The sequence below is a fragment of the Carcharodon carcharias genome, chromosome 17 (genome assembly GCF_017639515.1).
Source record: "Carcharodon carcharias isolate sCarCar2 chromosome 17, sCarCar2.pri, whole genome shotgun sequence".
In the NCBI taxonomy this organism is placed as follows: Eukaryota; Metazoa; Chordata; class Chondrichthyes; order Lamniformes; family Lamnidae; genus Carcharodon; species Carcharodon carcharias.
In genome coordinates, this window is record NC_054483.1 from 120,865,659 (window position 1) to 120,879,982 (window position 14,324).

The 14,324-nt window shown below is 42.0% G+C and overlaps 1 protein-coding gene across 6 annotated transcripts in view; it reads right to left on the bottom strand.

The window, feature by feature from the left end:
* gpam (glycerol-3-phosphate acyltransferase, mitochondrial) overlaps window positions 1–14,324 on the bottom strand; it is a 92,788-nt gene that overhangs the window by 19,980 nt on the left and 58,484 nt on the right. For all 6 annotated transcript variants that reach the window (XM_041209549.1, XM_041209548.1, XM_041209545.1 and 3 more), the window contains 4 exons: window positions 13,333–13,469; window positions 13,037–13,114; window positions 11,861–11,986; window positions 8,965–9,085 (listed from right to left, as the gene is read on the bottom strand). In XM_041209549.1, coding sequence (XP_041065483.1) covers window positions 8,965–9,085; window positions 11,861–11,986; window positions 13,037–13,114; window positions 13,333–13,469 — 462 coding nt within the window. The remainder of the gene's footprint in view (window positions 1–8,964; window positions 9,086–11,860; window positions 11,987–13,036; window positions 13,115–13,332; window positions 13,470–14,324) is intronic.

The window sequence follows — 14,324 nt, forward strand, 5'->3', positions numbered from 1 at the left end:
AAAGGCATTATCACCCTCATCTACAAGCACAAGGGGGAAAGGGAGGAAATTAGAAATTGGCGACCCATTTCACTGTTGAATGTGGACTATAAAATTCTGTCCAAGGTCATCGCCAATCGGGTCAAATCCACTCTGGAATTGGTGATCCACCCTGACCAGACCTGCACTGTGCTGGGCAGGAAGATCTCTGACAGCCTCGTGCTGCTCAGGGATACAACTGCCTATGTACAGGACAGGGGTGTGGATACCTGCCTCATCAGCCTGGATCAGGAGAAGGCCTTTGACAGAATATCGCACAACTACATGGTGGATGTGCTCTCCAAAATGGGGTTTGGGGAGGGAATTCGCAATTGGATCCATCTGCTCTACACTAACATCAGTAGTGCAGTCTCAATCAATGGGTGGGAATCAGATAGCTTTCCTATGAAATCTGGAGTCAGGCAGGGCTGCCCTCTCTCGCCTGTTCTTTTCGTGTGTTGCATAGAACCCTTTGCTGAGTCCATCAGGAAGGATCCGGGCATAAGAGCAGTGACGATCCCAGGTAGTGGAGGCACTCAGGTCAAAGTCTCCCTGTACATGGACGATGTCGCCGTCTTCTGCTCGGATCCGCTGTCGGTACACAGACTTATCCACATCTGCGACCGGTTCGAACTGGCCTCGGGAGCCAAGGTAAATCGTGGGAAGAGCGAGGCCATGTTCTTTGGGAAATGGGCTGACCGATCCTTTGTCCCCTTCACTGTCAGGGCTGATGGCCTGAAGGTGCTGGGGATATGGTTCGGAGGGACCGGGGCATGTGTTAGAAACTGGAAGGAGCGAGTGTCTATGGTGAAAAGGAAACTGGGCATGTGGGAGCGATGCTCCCTCTCCATTGCGGGTAAGAACCTGGTCATCAGGTGTGAGGCACTCTCGCTGTTGCTGTACGTGGCGCAGGTCTGGCCCATTCCACACTCCTGTGTGGTGGCGATCACCCGAGCCATCTTCCGCTTTATCTGGAGGTCGAAAATGGATCGTGTCCGCAGGGACACGATGTACAAGCCTCTAGATAAAGGGGGAAAAAACGTGCCCAACATCGCCCTCATACTGATGGCCACCTTTGTGTGCGGTTGCATCAAGCGGTGCGTAGACCCTCAGTATGCAAACACCAAGTGTCACTACATGCTGAGGTTCTACCTGTCCCCGGTGTTGCGAAGGATGGGTCTGGCCACGATGCCGCGGAACGCTCAAAGTAGTTGGACCATGCCGTACCACCTGTCCCTCGTGGGAAAATTTATGCAGAGAAACACCTTCGACCACAAGTCCGTCAAGCAATGGTCGGCACGTAACATCTTAAAGGCCCTGAGGGAAAAGGAGAGGGTGGATCCTGTGGGATGGTTCCCCGAGCAGACTGACAAAGTAATTTGGCAGAATGCCTCATCACCAGAACTTTCCAACAAACACCAAGATGTAGCTTGGCTGGTGGTGAGAAAGGCCCTCCCTGTAAGATCCTTCCTACACGCCAGGAGTCTCACCCCCTCTGCATGTTGCCCTCGAGGTGGCTGTGGTGGGGAAGAGACCGTTGTTCACCTCCTTGTAGATTGTGTCTTTGCAAAGAAGGTCTGGAGAGAGATGCAGTGGTTGCTGTTGAGGTTCATCCCGAGCAGTTCTGTGACGGAGGACTCTGTGCTCTACGGGCTGTTCCCAAGGACACACACCGAGACAAACATCAACTGCAGCTGGAGGATCATCAACTCGGTGAAAGACGCTCTTTGGTCTATCCGAAACTTGTTGGTTTTCCAGCGCAAAGAGGTGTCCCCGACCGAGTGTAGCAGACTAGCACTTTCCAAGGTCCAGGACTACGTGCTGAGGGCCACAGTTAAGCTTGGGGCAGCCGCCGCAAAGGCGCAATGGGGAAGGGTCGCTGCCTAAGACCTTTCTGCCACAGTGCACTGGGGGGCTGGGAACTGTAAAGAGCCCCTCAGGCTGTACAGATTAAAATGTATGTCTGCCAATGTTTGAAATATTCATTGTTTTTTCTGATACACCTTGTGTTTCAGTTTGTAAAAGTTGAACCTGTTTGTATTTTTGTAATGGTGATTTAAAATGTTCGAAATGTTTTTGAAGATTTATGAATAAAGTATATTTTTGCAAAAAAAAACTTCAGTATTGCTGAAAAAAGACATTTTGTTAAAGCTTTTTGTCTTGTACTCATCAGGACAATTACAAGAATACCAACGTCAAGGAAAGCAACAACTTTATACTGTGTGAGAAGAGAGTGCTGACTGGTTGGCAAGTGGACTCTGACATGGAGAATGCACTAGTTAATGGTGAGACAGTTAACTGCCAAGCATTGCATAAAATTTAAACCAGGCAGCTTGACTCTGATTGGTCAAGGCATTGCCCTGAGGAATGAACCAGTGAATGGCTATCACTTATTTAGTTTAGCTGAAACAGATGCAATGTGTGAACATGTTCTTTCTGTCTGTTATCAATAGGTGCATAGCAATGTCAATGCTGCGTCCATATGCTCATTTGATATTTCTAGTCTATTCACCAATGTTCCACTTAAGGAAGCCATAGATATTTGTGCTGCAGCACAATATCATGGTGACCTAGACCTGCCACCATTGCGTGAATCACTATTCATTGAGCTTATGAATTTGGCAACTCGCACAGTTAACTTCAGTTTTGACAATACGTTTGCCCAAACACATGGTGTTGCCATGAGATCCCCTCTAGTCCCTGCTCTCGTAAATATCTTTGTTGGGTTCCATAGAGACACGTCTACAATGGAATGACATCTTAGCGTCCAACTCTGTGCATATTTCTGAAACGTGGATGATACGTTTGCTATATTTAAATCTATGGCAGCATGTAATAATTTCCTTGCATTTCTTAACGGGCTCCATCCTGCACTCAAATTCACCTTTGAAATGGGGCGGTCAAATGAACTGCCATTCCCTTAACATACTACTTGAGAAATCCGCCAGGGCGTTCTCTACCACGGTCTACTGCAAGCCGACTTCACTGGTCAATATACGCATTGGGATTTTCACAGTTCCACACACTACAAGATTGGCCTTATCGGCAACCTCATAAATAGGGCCCAAGCCGTTTGCTCACCATGCAAACCTGATGTTGAAATAGGGCACATCAAAGACATCGTGCAGGATAATGACTACTCTGATCAGATTATCTTATGCTGTATATCCCACAAACTTATGAACGGGCCTAAGGCCGTCATTTTCAGCCCTGAAAAGTGCCCAGTCTATCTCAGGTTACCCTGGAAGGGCAAGGTATCTCAAACATTTGAGCAACAGGTGAAGCTAGCCACTGCTACTATGCAGTAGCAACAAGAGTGGCATTCACCATAGCGGGATGCTGCCGTCAAGATAAATAGACATTCTGCCTATCACACAAATGAGTAATGTGGTATATAAATTTCGGTTGCAGTATGATGCTAGGTATGTAGGCCTCACATATCAAAGATTGGCAAATTGTTTCAAACAGCACGTCCCTTCCACTGTTCACAACGGGCAAGGTACAGACTGTACTCAACCAGCCTGTGCCTGAAAAACTAAAAACACAGTGTCCAACATTAGATATGATTCCGCAATTGGACAATACTTGCTAAATAACTCTGTGTACTAAAAATTACACTGACAACCAATTTAAGATTGTCAGTTAGGCCCGCAGTGTGGCATATTTGCTACGCATATTAATATACAGGGTCCTGTTCTTTGCAGGCAGAAAGAATGTGTATACACATCGCACCTGTTTCAGCTAGACAGAATAAGTGATAGCCATTCACTGGTTCATTCCTCAGGGACTTGCCTTTAAAATTTCAAACAATGCTTTTCTCTAAGGGTAATTAAGCAGTTGAAAAAAAACTGTAAACCTTTTGACCCTAGTGAACTGTGTACAAAGGGGGTCAACATGGGTTTTATGGCTCTGGAAAAAAAAACATGCCTGGAACTGTTTTAAAAAGCGGGTTTTGTTTATGCTTTAGAAGGGACCAACTGTACGAGGAGGAAGACCATAGGACCATAAGACTTAGGAGAAGTAGGCCTTTCGGCCCATCGAGTCTGCTCCGTCATTCAATGAGATCATGACTGATCTGATAATCCTCAACTCCACTTTCCTGCCTTTTCCCCATAACCTTTGATTCCCTCACTGATTAAAAACCTGGCTATCTCAGTCGTGAATATACTTAACGACCCAGCTTCTACAGCCCTCTGCAGTAAAGAATTCCACAGGTTGGCTAACCTCTGAGGGAAGAAATTCCTCCTCATCTCTGTCTTAAATGAGCGACCCTCTTACTCTGAGATTATGCCCGGTGGTCCGAGACTCTCCCACAAGGGGAAACAACCTCTCAGCATCTACCCTGTCGTGCCCCCTAAGAATCTTATATGTTTTACTAAGGTTGCCTCTGATTCTTCTAAACTCCAATGAGTACAGGCCCAACTTACTCAACAGCACTTCTCATAAGAAAATTCCTCCATACCTGGGATTAACGTGGTGAACCTTCTCTGGACTGCCTCCAACGCCAGTACATCTTTCCTTAGATAAGGGGACCAAAACTGTTCACAGTATTCTAGGTGGTCTAACTAGTGCCTTGTATAGTTTTAGCAAGACTTCCCTTTTTTATACCCCATTCCCTTTGAAATAAAGACCAACATTCCATTTGCCTTCCCTATTACCTACTGAACTTGTATGCTAGCTTTTTGGGATTCATGCATGAGGACCCCTAAAACCCTCTGTGCTGTAGCTTTCTGTGGTCTTTCTCCATTTAAATAATATTCAGCTCCTCTATTCCTGCCAAAGTGCATAACCTCACATTTTCTCACATTATATTCCATCTGCCAAGTTTTTGCCCACTCACTTACCCTGTCTATATCCCTCTGTAGACTCTGTGTCATCCTCATCACTTGCCTCCCCACCTTTTTGTGTCATCCGCAAACTTGGCGAAAGTACATTCATTTCCCTCATCCAAGTCATTAATATATATTGTAAATAATTGTGGCCCCAGCACTGATCCCTGTGGCATTCCAATAGAAAATGTCCCCCCTTATCCCAACTCTCTGTCTTCTATTAGTTAGCCAATCCTCTATCCATGCTAATGTACTACCCCCAACATCATGGGTAGTATATTAAATATTATTAAGTTGCCTTATGTGCGATACCGCATCGAACGCCCAATGGAAATCGTAATATATTACATCTACTGGTTCCTCTTTATCCATCCTGCTTGTTACCTCCTCAAAGAATTCTAATAAATTTGTCAGGCATGATTTCCCCTTCATGAATCCATACTGACTCTGCTTGATTAGATTATGCATTTCTAAATGTTTTGTTATTACATCCTTTATAATAGACTCCAACATTTTCCAATGAAGGATGTTGAGCTAACTGGCCTATAGTTACCTGTTTTTTGTCTCCCTCCCTTTTTGAATAAGGGTGTTACATTGGGGGTTTTCCAATCCTCTGGGGCTTTTCCACAATAAGGATTCTTGGAAGATTACTACCAGTGCATCCACTATCTCTGCAGCTACTTTCTTTAATATCCTATGATGCAACCCATCAGGTCCAGGGGACTTATCGGCCTTTAGCCCCATTAGTTTCCCTAGTACTTTTTCTCTAGTGATCGTTATTGTCTTTATTTCCTCCCCACCCTTTTGCCCCTTGATTATTTAGTATTTTTGGAATGCTATTAGTGTCTTCTACTGTGAAGACTGATGCAATGTATTTATTAAACTCCTCTGCTGTTTCTTGGTTTTCCATTATTTCCCCAGCCTCATTCTCTAAGGCGCCAATGGTCACTTTGGCCTCTCCCTATTAATACATTTAAAGAAGCTCCTACTGTCCATTTTTATATTACTTGCTATTTTGCCTTCAAAGTTTAGCTTTTCTCTCTTTATTATTTCTTTGGTCATCTTTTGTTGGTTTTTAAAACTTTCCCAATCCTCTGGCTTACCTCTAATCTTTGCCACATTATATGTTTTTTCTTTCAATTTGATACACTCCTTAACTTCCTTGGTTAACCATGGTTGGTTTATCCCCTTCCTAGAATCCTTCTTCCTCACTGGGATTTTTCTTTGTTGTGAGTCATGAACTATTGTTTTAAATGTCTGCCATTGTTCATCAAGTGTATTTTCTGCTAAACCCCTTTCCCAGTCCACTCCAGCCAACTCTGCCCTCATTCCATTGTAATTACCCTTATTTAAGTTTAGCACAGTTGTTTCCAACCCAAGTTTCTCACTCTCAAACCGAATGCTAAATTCCACCATGTTGTGGTCACTGTTTTCTGGGGGATCTTTTACTCTAAGATCATTTATTAAACCTGCCTCATTACACATTGTCAGATCCAAAATAGTCTGATCCCCGGTTGGGTCCACAACATATTGTTATAGGAAACTGTTCCGAATACACTCTATGAATTCTTGCTCATGGCTACCTCTGCCAATTTTGATTTTCCCAATCTACATGGAGATTAAAGTCATCCTTGATGGACTGCCTTTTTTACATGCCCTCATTATCTCATGATTTATTCTCTGTCCTACAGCATAGCTACTGTTAGGGGACCTATAGGCTACTCCCACCGGTGTCGTCTTCCCCTTGTTATTTCTTACTTCCAACTATATGGAGTCTACATCTTCCTATCCAAGATCATTTCTTACTATTGTACTTATTCCATCTCGTACTAACAAGGCTACCCTACCACCCTTTTCTTCCTACCTGTCCTTTTGAAAAGTCACATACCCCTGAATATTTCGTTCCCAGCTTTGATCTCCTTGTAACCACGTCTCCGTAATGAATATAAGATCATACCCATTAACTTCTATTTGTGCCGTTAATTCATTTATTTCGTTCCGAATACTATGTGCATTTAAGTAAAGAGCCATTAATTTTGCCTTTTTATTATTTTTTTCTCCTTTGACCCTATTTGCTGTTTTTTTAAACGTGTGTACACTCTGTCACTTCCTGTCACACTCTGGGTATCAATACCTAAATAGCTGCCCTGCAATGCGGCCATATCCTTTTCCTTTGTAAGCCCAAATATCTCCTCTCCAGAACCCTCCCCCACCCCCCCACCCTATTTAGCTTAAAGCCCTATTTAGTTTAAGACAGCAGTCTTTTTGCAGTCCAGAGCCAGTCCACAGCCAGAAGTGAATACAAGCTGCTCCTAAATTGCTATATGTGCTTGGATAGAGAACCTGCGAGTGGTCCTCGAGCCCACCTGAAAAGTAGTGCCAGAGTCATTGACGGTTTCATGGAACAGTGCTGAGACACCAATTGTATAATCCATACACCATTTCAAGGGCCCCATCATCTATCCTTTGCTTTTGAACCATTCACTTTTAACCTTTGGCAGAATTCCTCTATTTCTACTTTTATTTCATTGTTTTTGTGCGTGTGCTTGTGTGTGTGTGTGTGTGTGTGTGTGTGTGTGTGTGAGAGAGAGAGACAGACAGACTTAGGGCATCTTGAATGAGTAATTAGTATAATTTCATTTTCCACACTGTATGTTGATAAGCTTTGCCATTCTATTTGGCAAGACTGGTTTTAAATTAAACTAATAAGTTTGTGGCTTATTGAAAGAAACCTAATTCAAGTCTTTTTATTCTGGGTACCAATAATGAGGGTAAACAATTAGCCACATTGGTGAGTAAATTAAACTTTTAAATTAATGGTACAATCTGTGGAGTAGTAAGGCTACATCATCCGCGCACTCCTCCCATCTTGGTTGTAATAACTATGACAACAAGAGCAGGTCGGGGCTGGAATTCTGCAGCAAGTTAACTCACTTGCAGTCTACCCATAGCCTTTCCACCACCTACAAGGCATAAACAGCACTGTAATGGGGTACTTTCCAGATGCCTGGATCAGTGCAGCCACAATACTCAAGGATTTGGACATCATCCAGGTCAAAGTAGCCCACTTGATCAGCCAACCATCCACCACCTTAACCATTTATTCCCACCACCTTAACCATTTAAACCCACCACCACCAGCACACCTTGGCAGCAGTGCACACCATCTACACGCTGCACTGCAGCAACCCACCAAGGCTTCTTCAACAGCACCTCCCACACCGTAACATTCACCACCTAAATTGACAGGGGCACATAAGAACACACCACCTCCCAAGTTTCCTTCCAAGTCTCACACCACCTTAACTTGGAAATATAACACCATTCCTTCATCATTGCTGGGTCAAAATGCTGAGACTCTCTACTTAACAGCGTTGTGGATGCACCAACGCCACATGGGCTTCAGCAGCTCAAAAAGGCAGTTCACCACCACCTTCTCTAGGACAGTTACACATCTTTTGTTTGCCCTGTATTGGAAAATGGGGCACCTGTGCTGTCCAGCAGAATCACAAAGCAAAGCCATTGAAAGTGTTCAGAGGAAGGATTGTAGAGTCATTCTAACTACTATTGTTACTCAGATGCTTTACAATCGTGGTCTGGACTCACACAAGAACAGATGCAATCAACTCTGCCACTCTTTTGTAAGATCGCCGCCAAACTCCAAACTTCACTACTTGTTACCCACAGACAGATCTCACAGTGTCTATCAGCTAAAGAACTCAAAACAACTAACCAAATTAAGATGTGAAACAACAAGAGTTAAGAATAGTCCAATGCCATATTTCATTGGCACAATGAATAAACTCCAATTATTTTAAAACATTGAATCCTGATGTCAGAGACCTTAATCTAGTAATCAAAATATCATTTTACTCTGCTTTATCATTTTTTTGCTTTTTACTTGAAGAATTATAGATCATAAACCTTAGCTCAATTCGGTTCTTGGCCATGATGAATGTTGATTTTAAATAAATAAACCTTTGATGATGATGATGATGAAGAATTAGTGAAGGGAAATAAACATTGACCATGCCAACAATACTCACAAGCCATGAATGAATACATATTTTAAAAATCACAACTAAAGTGAGCAGCTGACGCCCTCAGTCAAACCTACCTTCAACTGGAACTCTAAAGCTTTGAATAAAAACAGCAGCTGCAAAGTAAGCTTCCAACAAAGGGCCCAACAGTCTCTGTAGGAAAGTGATGAACTCCTGATGATCCTGAGATTGGCTCACCTAGAACAGTTAAATTTTAGAATAATTTGTAGTTGTAGAAACAATGTCTTAGTGCACTAGTGATCTTGCGTAGTATTGCTCACAGGCAATTTTTTGAATTGATCTCGAACTCTTTATAGTACACAATCCGTACAACAGCTTCCCCCTGATGTTGCCCCCAAACAAAGAGAGCACAAAATAAAAAATCAATCTAGGCGATTAACAGGGACCAATTTAATATGTTTAGCATGGACGAAGCAGATTGGAGAGTTAAGAACCATAGAAAAGTTACGGTGCAGAAAGAGGCCATTCAGCCCATCAAGTCTGCATCGGCCGAGAAAAAAAAGAAACCAGCCGTTCATTTTAATCCTACTTTCCACCACTTGGTCCGTAGCCTTGTAGGTTACAGCACTTCAGATGCAGATCCAGGTACCTTGAGCGTTTCAGCCTCAACCACCAACGTAGGCAGTGAATTCCAGACTTTTTTTCCTCATGCCCCCTCTAATCCTTCTACCAATCACCTTAAATCTATGCTCCTTAGTAAATGACCCCTCAGGTAGGGGGAACAAGTCTTCCCTGTTTACCTTATCGAGGCCCCTCATTATTTTGTACACCTCAATTAGGTCACCCCTTAGCCTCCTCAGTCCTAAGGAAAACAACCTTAGCCTATCTAATCTCTTCTCATAGCTGCAATTTTCAAGCCCTTACAACATTCTTGTAAATCTCCTCTGCACTCGCTCCACAGCAATTATGCCCTTCTTGTAATGTGATGACCAGAACTGTACACAATTCCAGCTGTGGCCTAACCAGTGTTATATACAGTTCCATCATTACATCCTTGCTTCTGTATTCAATATCTCGTCCAATAAAGGAAATAATTCTATATACTTTTCTGACCACCTGCCACCAACAAGGACCTGTGGACATGCACTCCAAGGTCTCTCACTTCCTCAACCCCTCCCAATAACTTCCCATTTATTGAATATTCCCTTGCTTTGTTTACCCTCCCCAAATGCATTACCTCACACTTTTCCGGATTGCCGCCCACTCAACCAAATCACTGATATAATTCTGGAGTCAACAGCCATCCTCTTCATAATCAACTACACAGCCAATTTTTGTGTCACCTGCATATTTCCTAATCATACCTCCCACATTTAAGTCTAAATCATTAATATGTACAACAGCAAGGGTCCCAACACTGAGCCCTGTGGAACAACGTTCACAGACCTCCAATCCTCTGGGACCTCGCCTGCATCTAGTGAGGAATGGAAAATGATCCTCAGAGCATCCACTACTTCCTCCCTGGGCTTTCTTCAACAGTCTGGGATACAATCCATCCGGCCCTGGTTATTTATCACCTTCAAGGATGCCAGTCCCTCCAGTACTTTCTCTCTCACAATGCTTATTGTATCTAATATTTCACACTCCACCTCTTAACTAGAATGTCTGAATCATCCCTCTCCTCAGTGAAGACAGAGACAAAGTACTCATCGAGAACCCTGCCCACATTTGCTGCATCAACCCACAAGTTAGCATGTAAATCTCTGATAGGCCCGACCTTTTCCTTAGTTATTCTCTTGCTCTTAATGTACTGGTAAAACATCTTAGGATTTTCTTGATTTTACTGGCCAATATTTTTTTGTATCCTCTCTTTGCTTTCCAAATTTCCGTTTCTATTTCACCCCTGTGTTTAATATACTCCTCTAGGCTTTCTACAGTATTAAGTCTTTTGTGACTGTCATAAGCTTTCTTTTTCTGCTTTATCTTGGCCTGTATGCTTCTGGATAATCAGGGGGCTCTAGATTTGGCAGTACCACCCTTTTTCTTTGTGGGGACATGTCTACGCAGTGCCCGTAGAATCTCACCTTTGAATGCCTCTCACTGATTTGACACAGTTTTTCCTTCTAATACCTGTATCCTGTCCACTCTTTCCAGCTCACCTCTCAAATTTGTAAAATTTGTCTTCCTGCAATTTAACCTTTACTCCTGTTCTATCTGTCTTTTTCTATAATGATGCTAAATCTGACTACATTACAGTCACTATCTCCAAAATGGTCACCCATTGCTACTTCATCCACTTGCCCAGTTTCATTTCCTACGGCTAAATCTAGAATTGTGCCCGTCTTGTTGTGCTGGCTAAAAAGTTCTCTTGAATGCAGTTCAAGAATTTTGCACCCTCTGTGCCCTTCACACTGTTCGTATCCCAATTTATATTAGGGTAGTTGAAGTCCCCAATGATTACTGCCCTATTGTTTTTGCACTCAGAAATCTGTCTACATATTTGCTCTCCTAACTCCTTTCCATTATTTGGGGGTCTGTAGTGCACTCCTAGCCATGTGGCTGCCCCTTTTTTTATTTCTGAGCTCAACCCATACAGCCTCATTTGATGCTTCATTTAGTATATAATTCCTCCTCACAGCTGTAATTGATTCTTTAATCAATAATGCTACATCCCCCACCATTTTTATCCCCATCCTGCCTGAAAACTCTACATACAAGGATACAAAGTTAAGCAATGTGGTTAGGGGAGTTCAAACAGTTGCACTAAACTTTGATCAACAAATGTCACATAGGTAAAGAAGTAACATTTTTTCTTTAATATCTCCAGCTCCAAATGGCACGTCCAAGAAAGTATTGCTTACTTTTCAATAGCAACCAATGAGTATGTGAGTGTGTGTAAACACATATTAGCTTTTGAGTACCAAACCACACTATACTGCAACTGAGAATGAAACTGTTGAAATTTTAGAATCTGACAACTAAATCTAACTAATTGATTTTGTGATATAATACCTTTAGATAACGATCTCGCTGCTCTTCCCCATAATCACTGTCATCCTCTTCATCACTCCTCCATGATAGACCATCTGGATATTTATTAGCCCATGTCTCTTCTGTAGGACTGGGGCTCAGATCCTCCTGATCATTTAATAAACAAAGTCCTGGTTATGATTTGAAAAACATGTGTTGTGTATAGTTAAGATTGCGCTGCATTATAACTATGACACAGACAGTTGGATGGGAAGTGCATATCCATCTGTGAATGCAGAAAACTGTCAGGGAACAGTATGATCATCTCAAGAACTGAAACGCAATTGAAGGTCCCAAATGTTACCATGTCCAATGATGTAAGATCTAGTATGTGTGTTGGTGTGTGAGAGAGAGTGTGTGTGTGAGTGTGAGTGAGAGATAGAAAGATTGAGAGAGCTGTCCCCGTCCTCCAGATAGTGGAACGATCCTCATTTTAATAAGACAAGGTGACAAGTGATATAGAGAGGTCGAGCCTCAAGAAAGCTATAATAGGGATCGTTGACAAGTCATCCCACTAGCTGTAACCTTCTACATTGCACAAAAGCTATATATTGTATCATGACTTCATAGACATGTAAAGCTTTCTTTGTGACAGTATCTAATGTCTATGAAAAAAAATTGAATTGTAAAAGAATGACTGACAAGATGCCTTTTAAGGTGTCATAAATTAAAATGGCAAAATACAAAAAGATAAAACTGTTATGATGCAGAAGGCTGGAACTAAAAGACCACCAATACAGCATAGTGGGAGTTAACCTTTTGAGCAGTTTGTTCTAAGTGTGGAGTTTACTCAGCAACATTTTAAGGAAGTGAGAACAGTCTTCTAATCAATTCTGGATAATAAAAAGTAATAATTTACAGGTTCCAGTTGAAAACCATAGCCAAAATCTTTAAGAAACTTGCCTAAAGAATTAAAGTTATACAAAAGGTCAAGGGAAACCATGAGCATGTTTTCATGTTCAATGTTTTCTTTTGTGGTTCAACATGGGTTCCTGTAAATGTAACCTCATTGCTTCCTAGCGATTTACCACCGGCAGAGAAAAAAATTTGGGTGGATGCAGTATTATACAACACTCATTTCACTTCATAACCTATGGCTGAATTCACAAATGGTGCATTCGTTACTGTATTTAAGAGTCCAATAGATTGTTTGCTCACCTCTGCCACCATCAGAATGCCATACTGAATAAACTTTCCTACAGCGTCATGGCAAACCTGGTACACTGCCTGACAGGGCTACAACAGAAATGGAAAGGATCAGATAAATTAGCATGTAATGCATGATAAATGATTCACATTGCTACCAAAATCCACAGATCTTATTAAAAATGCCATGTCTGCCACCTTATTCCAATTATTTCTGGCTCATCACAATTCTTCCATTAAGCCAAAATTATTGAAATCTGTAGATATTGATTATATAGGTAAGTTCGTGCAACTCATTTTGCACTTACCAATGCTACCATTACTTCATTGGAAAGGAGATGGCACAGACTAGCAGCTGTGCGAATAAGTCTTTCTTGGCTGACTGTTAGATCCATTTGCTCTGGTTCTGTAATTTTCTCCTTTAGAATAGCGCAGAGGGAACAGGCTGAAATACAAAGAAAGAATGACAGCTAACTGGAAACAAAATGGGACTACCGAGTGAAGGGAAAGAGATATTCAGCTCCAATAAAGCATACACCAAAAGACACCTCTTAGATTGCCTTGGAAACGGTCCACAATTATGAAACAGAAAGTAAAGTACAAATCACTTTTTTAAATTAATTTTCCTTTGCCAATTTTACTTTTCATTTACATCAAACAAACCTACAAAATATGAAAGATTCATGAGATTGAACTCACTGAAACTTTGTGCTGAAAGGACTGATGCTAATCCTATCAATGCTGCTTTTATATAATGTTGCTCCAAGTAAAAATGGTAAATGTTTAAGTTTATTAGCAACTAAGTTCCAAAGTCTAGTGAAAAAAATCTATTTCCTTTCTATTTATCCTGAATACATACTGGCCAGGCCTCATTTGGAATACTGTGCTCAGTTTAGGGAGGATAAGAACATAATAGGGGGAGTCAGCCTTTCTACCTTTCAGCCTCCTCTGCCATTCAATACAATCATGGTTGATTTCGACCCCAATTCCACCTTCCTGCATTATATCATATCCTTTGATTCCTTGAGTACCCAAAAATCTATCAATCTCTGCTGTGAACATATTTAACAAACTGAACATCAACAGCCTCTGGGTTAAAGGGTTTCAAGGCTCCACAACCTTTTGGTCTCGGAGTGACATTTCATCATGATGATACCTGCGATGAATGGGATGAGCTACACGAGAGATTGGGTAAACTTAGTTTGTATAACCTAAGGCTATAGAAGTTAATCAACAAATCTGAAAGCATAGGAAGCCATTCGGCCAATCATTTTTGTGCCATGCTTTGAAAGAGCTATCC